The sequence below is a fragment of the Lolium perenne genome, chromosome 1 (genome assembly GCF_019359855.2).
Source record: "Lolium perenne isolate Kyuss_39 chromosome 1, Kyuss_2.0, whole genome shotgun sequence".
NCBI classification, from domain to species: domain Eukaryota; kingdom Viridiplantae; phylum Streptophyta; class Magnoliopsida; order Poales; family Poaceae; genus Lolium; species Lolium perenne.
Genome location: NC_067244.2, coordinates 235,451,224 through 235,462,159, shown reverse-complemented (window position 1 = coordinate 235,462,159; position 10,936 = coordinate 235,451,224). Strand labels below are relative to the sequence as shown.

Sequence of the window (10,936 nt, the reverse complement as noted above, 5' to 3'; positions counted from 1 at the left end):
CCATCGGGAACGCTGTTCGCGTGCCCGATGAAATTCAAGAAGTCATGGTGAGCATATTCCGAGTTATAAAATAACTCTTCATATACTCCCATCGGGAGGACAAGATAAAAATATAAGTCATCCGTTGACTCGAATAAATATGCTATTCCAGCAGCCGAAAAAGGCACTCGACAATATATTCTCAGAGCGTCCCAGTCGCGATTTAATCTCTGAATGCCACAATACTTTGCGAAGGTAAGTCCTCAGGATCCGTCCTGCGCGGCGTGGCACCGCCTCTGACTGCGTTCTGCTACTTTTTCCGTATCAACATATACGAAGAAAAATCCTAACGGACGCGTTAGGTACCCGATAAAACATGACTGGAATTCGGTATCTGGTAAGACCTTAAGCGGCACATGCCGAATTACGCCAGTATCCCGAGATCATGTCCAGGGACGTGTTCTTGAAGTAGGTTTTTGCGGATTGGCACAAGAGCAGTTAACTGGTACCTGATCCGTCAGATGAACCAGCCCCAACTACCGTTATACTTGTACAATATACGATTGTTTTATGAAAACTATTTGTTGACTCGAAGAAGTCCTATGATAATTGTAAAGATGGAGATTTTCCCTGATTCTTCGATTCAAGCAAAATCTCGGGGGCTACTGACATAGGCATCCCCAATGGGCCTGCCGAAGATAGTACTCGGGGTTTACTGAAGGCCCACGACCCGAAGTTTATGAAGCCCGAAAGCCCAGTTAAAAGATAGTTTGGAAAGATGGAGTTGTATTAGGAATACTGACTTGTAACTATTACGGGACGAACTCAAAGAGTCTCCCGGACTTTGTAACTTGTACATCACGAAACCCTCGGCTCCGCCTCCTATATAAGGGGGAGTCAAGGGAGAAAGAAAGGACAGATTTCATTGTCAACACAACCCTAGTTTTTTAACAGTCGAGTACTTTTCCGGCTGAACCTTCGAGATCTACTTGCCCTTTACTTCCCTGAAAATCCTAGTCTACAATCTGTAGGCATTGACAAGTTGATACCTTGTCACCTGCTTCCTTGAAGTTGTTCTAGTTCCTAGCAAAGCGGGGTGGGTGGACCTTATTCTCATAGTATATCACACTTAACAATGTGAGTTCTTGTGGATATGGATATTTTAAAACCAATATCTAGAGAATTCCACAACCTTTTATATATAGTAGACGATAAAGAACATACACAATCAAAATTAGTTAAGAAAAACTATTGATAGTACCATTTTTGACATGTGCTCGCTATGTGAGAGTAGGTGTGTACAATTTTCGTCACTTACATTGTAACCTTAATCTCATTAAGTAAATACTAACAATAACAATTAATAGAGAAGCAATATCTCAACAAACCAGGGAGCATATATCAAACATAATGTTATTTTCTCGATAAAGGGTGCTTTATTACTTAAAAGATTTAAGCATCAAACATTATTTATGAATTTAAAATTTACCAAATTAAAATCATGATGTTTAACTACATACGTATAGAACATTAGTTGCAATAAGTTATGAAGTGTTAAAAAAATATTCCTTTATAGAACATTAGTTATACACAAAATAGAACTATATATCTCTCATTCTTGATAAATTCGTGTGGCTAAGATTCCAATAAGCAGATGAGGACTGTGTGGTTGCACATCACCAATTCCGTTTAACAGTGGGGAATTGAAAAATCGCAGCAAAAACAATCAGCGGGTAAAGGTTTTAAGTCTTACAGCCAGGGCGCCATGGCTACCGTCAGTGACCTCGGTGCAATTCTTCCCCCAGGAGTTTAACTTGGTATCACATTCGGTGCAACATGAGTTTATAAAGTTTCTAACAGATTTCCAACTCTCTTTTACATCATGTTTAGGATATTGGGGCTTTTTCACTGCATTTTCAAAATAGGATCGATTGATTACACTATGCATATTTAAAAAAAGATAAGAGAAGTTCTGCACTGTGTAAAATCACAAGTTGGTATAAGCTGAGAAGACCCTAAAACTCACATAGTACTAAACATGCAACCTACTTCGTTTGTTCCAAACTGAATTAAGTTATAGCTTCCTCCCAAGTAGGGCTACAGAAGCAGGTCCCGCATAATCCCACAAATCATGGTAATTAGCACAAATTGCACTACAGGAAATCATTCCGAATCCACCAAATATGTACTGTTTGGATACAAATCCGCCCCGCATAGCGTGCTGCTTGCAGCCCTACTCCCAAGTCAAAATTCTCCAAGTTCGACCAAATATATCACAACTATAACACAAAATTAATTTATCTCTCTTGCATAAATGATTCATAAGGTAATTGGCCACCCTTGCGACATCGAACCTAAATCTGAAGAAAAAACATATCATGACATAAATCTGAACTTACACGAATAGAATGTTACTGAAACATTATTATTATCTTGTTTACGGCAACATCTTGTTTACAACAACAACTTTGGCAGTGGATGTACTATAGATCGTACTGTAGTTATTGCGCCTATGAGGGAATTCCAACTGCCCCTGCGCCGCTCCCCTGGGGCGACTCGGGTGGCGAAACCTTAGCCCTCCTCGCCCTCGTCCCTCCCTCTCCGCCGTCGGAGGATGCTGGCAGGCAAAGTCCTTGCCGGAGGGCGGCGGCGGGGCCCGTTCGGGCGCCGGCGCGCGAGCATGGCGCGGTGGGTGGGTGCGGATGCACGGTGGCAGGCGGCTGCCTGCGCAAAGGAGGTCGAGCTGCCATGGCGGGCGGCGAGCACGGGCCACCGAGGCGACGGTTGCTGGCCGGTCGCCGGCTGCACGTGAAGGAGGTGAAGATCCAGATTTGGGCCGCCCCAGCCCGCGGCTCTCCTCCGTCCCTGCCCTCCACCCTCCCTCCTCCCACACCCTCCCAGACGCCGCCGGTGGTAGCTGCTGGGCAGACGAGCACGCGAGCAGCGGCAGTGCCTGCTCTGTTGTGCCCCGGCGGTTCCTGGCGGCGGTGGATGCGGGCCAGCGCGGATGACGACCATGGTTTGCGACGGCACGGTGGCTGGCCCCTTCGGCCACCAGTCTGGCGACGTGCTCCCAACTGTTGGCTGGCATGCTCTAGTCGGTGCCTCCCGACCTCGACGACAACACTACTTGGCTCCCCTCCCCGTGTTGGCTTTCTTCCTCAGCAACATGATCCCATCTCCAGTCTGCCCTCTTTGGTGGTCTTAAATAGTCTATGCTCTTGGGTTGGGCGAAATCCCTGCACCGTGATGGCCGGTGCTGACAATGGCGACGCCTGAGGACACTGTTACCACCATGGAGGCGTTGTCATAACCCTTACTTGACATCCTCCACGAGCACCGTGGGAAACCCTAGGTTTGGCTTCCCGGACCGGGCAGCGACGGCATCTCTGCGTCGCTCCCTTCTTGAAGGCGCTGCTTGGGCTGCACGTGGAGTACCCGATGCGGCAGCAAGAGATGGTGGTGATGCGTTGCTTTGGCATGTTCACCGCACTGGGTGCTGGACTCCGGGGTGCACTACGCCGGTGACTGCTACACTAGTTCCAGCCAGGTCCTGTCCTGCCTTCCACCTGCCAACTCTCTAGGCATTTATGGGTGCGAGGTACGTTGGCCTGGGCTATGCTGCAGCTGCATTTGTCCTTGGAGGCGTCTAGCATTGGTTGTGGCGTGCCCTGTTGCTCAGAGTCTCAACACCTCGCCATTCATGGCTGGAGGCTAGGCTAGGCGAAGCCCTTTGATGTTGCGTTTTGAATTTGGAGGCACCTCCTCACCTAGTTGTAGTCGCTTGGTGAGGACGGTTGTGTGTGTGCATGTGTTTGTGTGTGTGTCCCTCCTCTCTGGAGGTTGTACCCTGCTGCCTTCCTTTTCAAGAAATGAAACGTAAATTCTTTTGCATTTTCTCGAAAAAAAAGGGAATTCCAACAATGCCAGCCATCGGCTCGACTCCAATCTAAACCGCGGGCACTCGAATCTGGCGCTTCTCTACCGTCTGATGTAGCATATCTAACGGCTAATATTTAGACTTATTGCATATCTAACGCTAATATTTAGACTTATTGCTACACTATAAAGCAGAATGTAAAGATATAAGAAAACGGATTCAACACATGTTCTATGACATGAAAAAACTCACCTGCAGTCAACAGAAGGACCAACTTAGGTATCTCATCATCACTTATCCGTAAGGTAAAAGTCTTCCATGTTGAAACTGTTCGCAATGACTATACCTTTACCAAGCAAGCTATCCACCAGATCACACAGTTCACTGTAAAGATTATATATATACATAGTATATATATATATATATAAGTTTATGGAAAGAAATAAAACACTATAATTGATGAATGAACAAGAAGTAAACCTACATAATCATGTCCCTAAACAAAGTTTTCATCTTTCCATTTTCATCAAACATAAGTTGTTTTTGTTTGCCTTCTGCTTTCAACCAAGCTAAGAATGACGCATCAACGTTGGAAACAACAAAACTGACACGGTTTTTGTCTTCATCAATGAAGTCCAGGATGCAAACAACATTAGGATGGAAGAACTCGGAAAGTAACTCAAATGTCTCCCTCTTCAATTGTACCCCTTTCTTGATTAGTACATCTCTTTCATAGATGCCCATGGTATATTTCCCGATAAACAAATCCATTGTCTCTCCATAAAGTCCAGTGGCTCTAGCACGAGATTCTTCAACTTTATCCTTCCCCTGTGTAGTGTATACGAATATATTATCAAGGCGAGCAATAAACTTTGCAAGCAGTTCTAGTTATAAATAGTGTTCATATGGCGATTTCATCCAAGTACTAGTGGAGTGGATCATTGACAAATGTGGAATGCAATCATGGGACAAGATGTCAATTGCAAAGAGTAAAGGAGGTCTGGGGTTTAGAGACCTCCAAAAACTTAACAATGCTATGTTATGGAAGCAAGCTTGGAGCTTGAGAATCCAACAAGTTTATGTGCTGGGTGTTGAAGGGAAGGTATTTCCCAAATGGAGATATCCTATCTGTAAGATGCCCACGGAGTGCATCCAGAGTTTGGAAAACTATCATATGTGGCAGAGAGGTGCTTAAGAAAGGTCGTATTCGTCGAATTGATAATGAAAATGACACCCTTATTTGGGAGAACCAATGGCTCACTGGTGTACCGGGTCTGAAACCACTTGTATGGAACGAAGACACAGAATTGAAGATGGTAGCTGAAGTCACTGATCCAGCTACATGCAAATGGGATGAAGAGATAGTAATTGAGACTTTCTGTCCTCTTGATGCAGAGGTTGTTCTTCGCAATGGGGGAGGGGGCACATAGCTGAGGCCCCGGGGAGCTCAAACTCGGACTCTGATCAAGTATGGAAGAACCTTGGCAGCTAAAGTTAATACTGAAAGTGAGGATCTTCTGGTGGCGGGATTTGAAGTTTTCTTTTCCTTGCTATGCTGAAATGGCCAGGAGGCACGTGATGGAAAATGCTACTTTCCATGAGGATGAAACACTATACCATGCGATGCTTCAATGTGTCCATGCAAAACAATTCTGGACTGCAACGTTGGAGCACTTTGGCTTTATGATCCCAAGACTGCACCCGGTAACTTGGATGGGAGACCTACTGTAGGCCCTTTCTTGAAAGCAGAACATAAACCGATAGCAATAACGGTACTATGGTGTATATGGTCTAGCAGGAACAGATATGTTCATGGAGAGGAGCAGTATAAACCTATAGGATCCATGCACAGATTACGCTTTCCCCTTTTTTGAACCTTGGTTATAAATCAAACTTACCTTCCATGGGAAATGCTCCTCCCCTATCTGGTCCATGATTTGTATCAGAAGGCTGCAATTAAGGATTGAGGCTTAACCATTAGATACCACCAGCATCAATCAGTGAAAAATAGAATGCCATATTCTTCTTGGAATTACACTAGATTTATGACTAAATGAGTAAAAATGTCCGGCATCGGTGCACATATCAACCAGCCTAACCAAATGTAACAAACAATTATGTAAACATTACATTATCACGGTCAATGGGCAACACAAAATTGAACAAACACAACTACTCCACCCAAGATGGAAACAACACCCAACCTGAAGAAGTCAGGGAAAATCATGTCACAAAAGCACCCTTACAGCCCACAAGGCCACAATGAACCAATCAACACCCAAATACAAATGCACTTGTAAAATTATGTCAGTGCACAATCATGGCAGTAGATTCAAGTAGTAAAATACCCAGATGTGAAACGCTGACCCTGCCCAAAGGCACTCTCCTACATAAAATTACGCATTGGCGTTTCTACAAAAGACCAAAGACAACCCTCCAATTTTCTCCATCAATCGTTTGCGGTGCGCTAGATACACAGTTTGCAGAGTTCACATTTTTTGAACAATGTCAATAAGATGATGTGGATGATTCTTGCTTCCAAGTTGAGTACACTAAGCCAACTAACAAAACAGCCAACTGAACAAAGCCCCAACTGAAACTATGCCTAAGCGCCCAACTGAAACTATGCATGTGAGTCTGTGACAACACACCAACAGGGTACTACTCCATAATAATTAGCTAAAGTTAGCTGCTGAACTTTCATTAGTTTATCAATTCATGCTTCTGTATTTTATTGAAAATCCTACCGTGCTTACTTTCCAGTTGAGTTTTCTCTTTTTCATTTTGACAAATAATTAGCTAAAATAGTTAGCTGCTGAACTTAGAAGTTCACAATCGCGCATTAAATGTGAATAAAATGCGCACTGCAATTCACAAATCGCGCACTATAAACAACAGCTCCACGAGAATATTCAAAAAGCCTCACCTAGTTGGGTCGGGCAATTCCCCGAACAGTTGGTGTGCGGGGAGCGCCGGGCGGTGGGGTCTTCAGCCGAGGCGGAGGAAGGAGGGCCACGCGGGGCTGCGGACGCCGCGTTCGGTGACGATGGGTGGCCGCAGTGGGAGGCGGAGGTGGGTGGTGGAGGAGGACGAGGTGGTGCACGGGATGCGACGACGTCGGGAGCTGCAGGGGACAGGTGGCGGCCGAGCGGGAGGTGCTGGGACCGGATGGCGGCCGAGCGGGAGGAGGAGGGACACGAGCCGCTCGGGATGAGGAGGTGGCGGTGGCGGTGAGGCAACGACGACAAAGGCGGTGGTGGGATCGGGCGGCGGCAGGGGAAGCGGATGGAGGCGGTGGTGGTATCAATGGGCTCACAAGGGCAGCATGGGGGCGTGGGAACCCCGCGGCCGGCGACCGGCGACCGGACCGGCGTGGCGGGCGCGGGGCGTGGGTGCGGTTTGGGCGGGCTCTCTCACTCTCTCGTGCGTCTAGCAGGGAACTGGTCGGCTTTCTTTCCACACCTGTCAACAGCCGAGGTGGACGCTGTTCTTTCACCGGTTCATCATGAACCCTCGTGTTCCTTGCGTGCCACACCGCCCACAACACAAGGCATGGGTCATCCTCATTCTTGCATCTTATCTGATTATACTTGCAAGACTAGACAAATAAGAAAAGCCAGGTCTGAAGAAGTAACCTAACCTGTGGTTGGATGATACCTTCAGGTTTGACACTTTGGTGTCTCGTAAAGGTAGAATATTTTTTAGTGCGAGACGATATTCTCACCACAGCGAGGCGTCTCTGATGACTTCGTCAATCTCAAGACTCACTGGATCAAGTTCATGAACCAGTCAATCGGGGGTGCTCATATGGATATGATGTGCGTGTATGCGTTCATAGGAGTGAGTGTGTATGTGTAAGTTTTTGTGAACGTCTGTATCTGTATTGTGTTTCGCAAAATAGAAAGATGTCGGCACTGCCGCACTGAAAATGGTACTACTACTACATGGTGTTTCTGAATGCCTCACCGTTTTTTCTGACGAGTGGTGCGTCCCCGTTTTCTGACGAGCAAGAGCAAGAACATCGGTGTCAACTAAATGAGACACTTGACAAATTCATTTGGATATCTAGACAAACTCTATTTTTCCATGACAAGAGTAAACAAGAAAGACCAAGCTATATTACCAGCCAATAATTTGCAATCCTATTGAACTAACAAAACCGCTGGGATATCTAGGATGACTCATGAAAAAAAACACAGAAATCCAAAGTAAAGAAAGGCGAGAAGCAAAGTCCCCATAAAATAACGGATTTTCGGTCCCATGTGCATATGAACTATTATGAAAAATCCATTATAAATAAATTTTAAAATGTAAAAAAAAATAATAAAAACATGTACATCCAGATCCCTATGTCCTATATTTGCACACAATTTTTCATGAATTTTTTATATGTCCTATGTAAAAAATTGGCAAAAAAATGTCTCAGTGCATAATCAAGATGGAGCACCAAAATGTCTTTTTACTGGGGACACAAAAATTATTTTTGCTAAAAACTCGCGTATGAATCATAGAAATGTACACTCGTCTATTTTTTTAATGTTTGAAAATATGTTTTTAAATAATGGGTTCATATGAACCCCGGCAGCCGAATTTTAATTTCAAAAGAAAACCCCGGCAGCCGAATTGAGTTTTCGATTGAATAATAATAACATACGGAGTAGTAAAAAACTGCTTCCGTTTCTAGGCAGTCCCTCCCTCCGCCCGCCGTCTCCTCCTCGACCCAAACAGCCTAAACCCTCGGCCCCTCCTCGCACGGCGGCGCCGCACCCGAGCCCCCGGCGGAGATGTCGCTCTCCAAGCATCTCTCCGCGCGCCGCCTCGTGCCGGCGCTCTTCCCGCTCGCCCACGCCGACGCCGCCTCCGCCGCGGCCTCCCGCCGGGCGCGCCGCCGCGACGCCTTCGTCTCGACGCCCCCCGCGCCGCCGCCCTCCCCGAGCTCCGTGCGCCTCGCGGAGCCCCTCCCCTCGCTGGCCCCCTCCCGCCGCGCGCTCCACAACCGCATCCTCGCGCTCCTCTCCCCACCCGCCACCGCCGCCCCCGCCCCCGCCCTCGCCACCGACGACCTAGCCGCCCCCGCCGAGGCCCGCGACGACCTGGCCGAGGCCGCGCTCCTCGCCCGCCACGCGCTCCACTCCAACTGCCGCCCCTCCTCCTTCACCTGCGTCGCCGTCCTCGCCGCGCTCCTCCGCGCGCGCCGCCTCGACGACTTCTTCGCGCTCCACCGCTTCTCCATCCAGGCCGCCGTCGCGCCCACCGCCGCCACCCACGCGCTCTACCTCTCCGCGCTCGCCGCGCGCCGCCTCCCCGACTCCGCGCTCCTGCACCTCCGCCAGATCGCCCGCGCTGGCTCCCCCGTGCCCCCCTCCCCGACCGCCTACCGCGTGGTCGTCAAGTGCCTCGTGGCGGACCACGGCCGCCTCCACCACGCCATCGAGCTCAAGGACGAGATGCTCGCTTCCGGCTTCGTCGGGCCCGATCCCCATGTCTACAGCCTCCTCATGGCCGGATGCGTGCAAGCTGGGGATGGGGCCAAAGCCGTGGAGCTGTACCAGGAGCTGCAGGACAAGCTTGGTGGCGAGCCGGTTCTCGATGGCATCGTGTACGGGAGCCTCATGAAGGCCTACTTCCTCATGGGAATGGAGGAGAAGGCGATGGAGTGCTACGAGGAGGTGCTCGGTCCGGAGTCGGAGGTGAGGTTTGGGGCAGAGAGCTATAATGAGGTGTTGGATGCACTCGGGCAGAACCACATGCTACAGGATGCACTCAAGCTGTTCGACAGAATGCTTGCGGAGCATGACCATCCGCTGAGGATTGTGGTTGATGTTAGAAGCTTCAGTGTAATGGTGGATGCCTACTGTGCTGCTGGTAGGTTTGAGGATGCGATTACCCTGTTCCACAGGATGGAAGAGTATAAGGTCATACCAGATGTAGCAGCATATAACAATCTGATTCGGCATCTCGGGCTTAATCGGTTGGTAGATGAGGCAGAGGTGCTCCACAAGGAGATGGACAATCATAGTCTTGTCGCAGATGAGGAAACACATGTGCTGCTCATGGATGCGTGCTTTAGAGCTGATCGCCCTGATGATGGTGTCAGTTACTTCAACAAAATGTCCGAGTTGGGGTTGAAGCCTGAGGCATCGCACTACCATAAGATTGTCGATGGCTTGACCGGTTTAAGTTTGCTTGACAAGGCTCAGGAGTACTTTGATCAGATGAAGGAGAAGGAAATTAATCCAAGCATTGCAACCTATGAGACACTGCTAAAGGCGTATGTAGGCGCAACGCGGTTGGATGATGCAGCCAAGGTAGCAAAGGGTATTCTGTTGGATGAGAAAGTGATTTTCACAGATGAGATGAAGGAGCTTTTGGAAGGTGCATTGCGCGGAGAGGGCAGGGAAGATGACATAGCAAAGCTATATGAAGACGTGGAGAGGGAGAAGGCCGAAGCAGTGGTGCGGGCGGCAGAAGAGAAGGCGAGGGCTGAGGCACAGGCCAGGGAAGAGAGGGCGGCAAGGAGGGCAGAGGCTGCTGCCAAGGATGAGGCTGCGGCTAAAGCTAGTGCTGCTGCCATTGAGGCTATCCTTGGCCATAGAAGGAGAACCGAGGGCGAGACAGAAGCATCTGCATCTACTCCGAATGCTCTCGATGGCGGGCTTCTCAGTAGGCTAGGCCTCAGGTCATCTGGAGAAGGTACTCTTCAAGACATTCCTCCACTACGTGATGAAACAAAAGGAGATGGGCAGGAACAACTTTGATGTCCTTCGTTTGTTCTGGGCACTAAATTATAGGATATGCTTGTAGCTTCTTGTAAGAGCATCAATCAATATGAGCTCTGATGGCTATAAATGTTTCAACTTCTGACTGTATCTCTGGTTGAGACTGTAACCACGATTGATGCATAGAAATATGACAAACAAAATGCAGTTTTGATGAATAATCTTAGATAGCCTTTTCACATTTGTTCAGTGTAACGGAATTTGTGTTCACCAGTTATATTTCCTGCCTTCCTGGCAATTTAAGGTGTGTTGCGGAGTCGAGGCTGGAACTACAGTAGGACACAAACTAGGAAAGAGA

At 48.1% G+C, this 10,936-nt stretch overlaps 1 protein-coding gene and 1 long non-coding RNA gene across 2 annotated transcripts; one reads left to right on the top strand and one right to left on the bottom strand.

The window, feature by feature from the left end:
• Positions 1–4,288: 4,288 nt before the first annotated feature.
• Positions 4,289–7,313, bottom strand: LOC127325766 (uncharacterized). Its single transcript, XR_007867368.1, has 3 exons — positions 6,786–7,313; positions 5,758–5,809; positions 4,289–4,687 (listed from the first exon to the last, which is right to left on the bottom strand). It is a non-coding gene; the product is annotated as an uncharacterized lncRNA (long non-coding RNA).
• Positions 7,314–8,548: 1,235 nt separating this feature from the next.
• Positions 8,549–10,730, top strand: LOC127325724 (pentatricopeptide repeat-containing protein At3g60980, mitochondrial). Its single transcript, XM_051352542.2, has one exon. The coding sequence runs from the start codon at positions 8,644–8,646 to the stop codon at positions 10,615–10,617; it is 1,974 nt and encodes a 657-aa protein (XP_051208502.2). The 5' UTR covers positions 8,549–8,643; the 3' UTR covers positions 10,618–10,730.
• Positions 10,731–10,936: the final 206 nt, after the last annotated feature.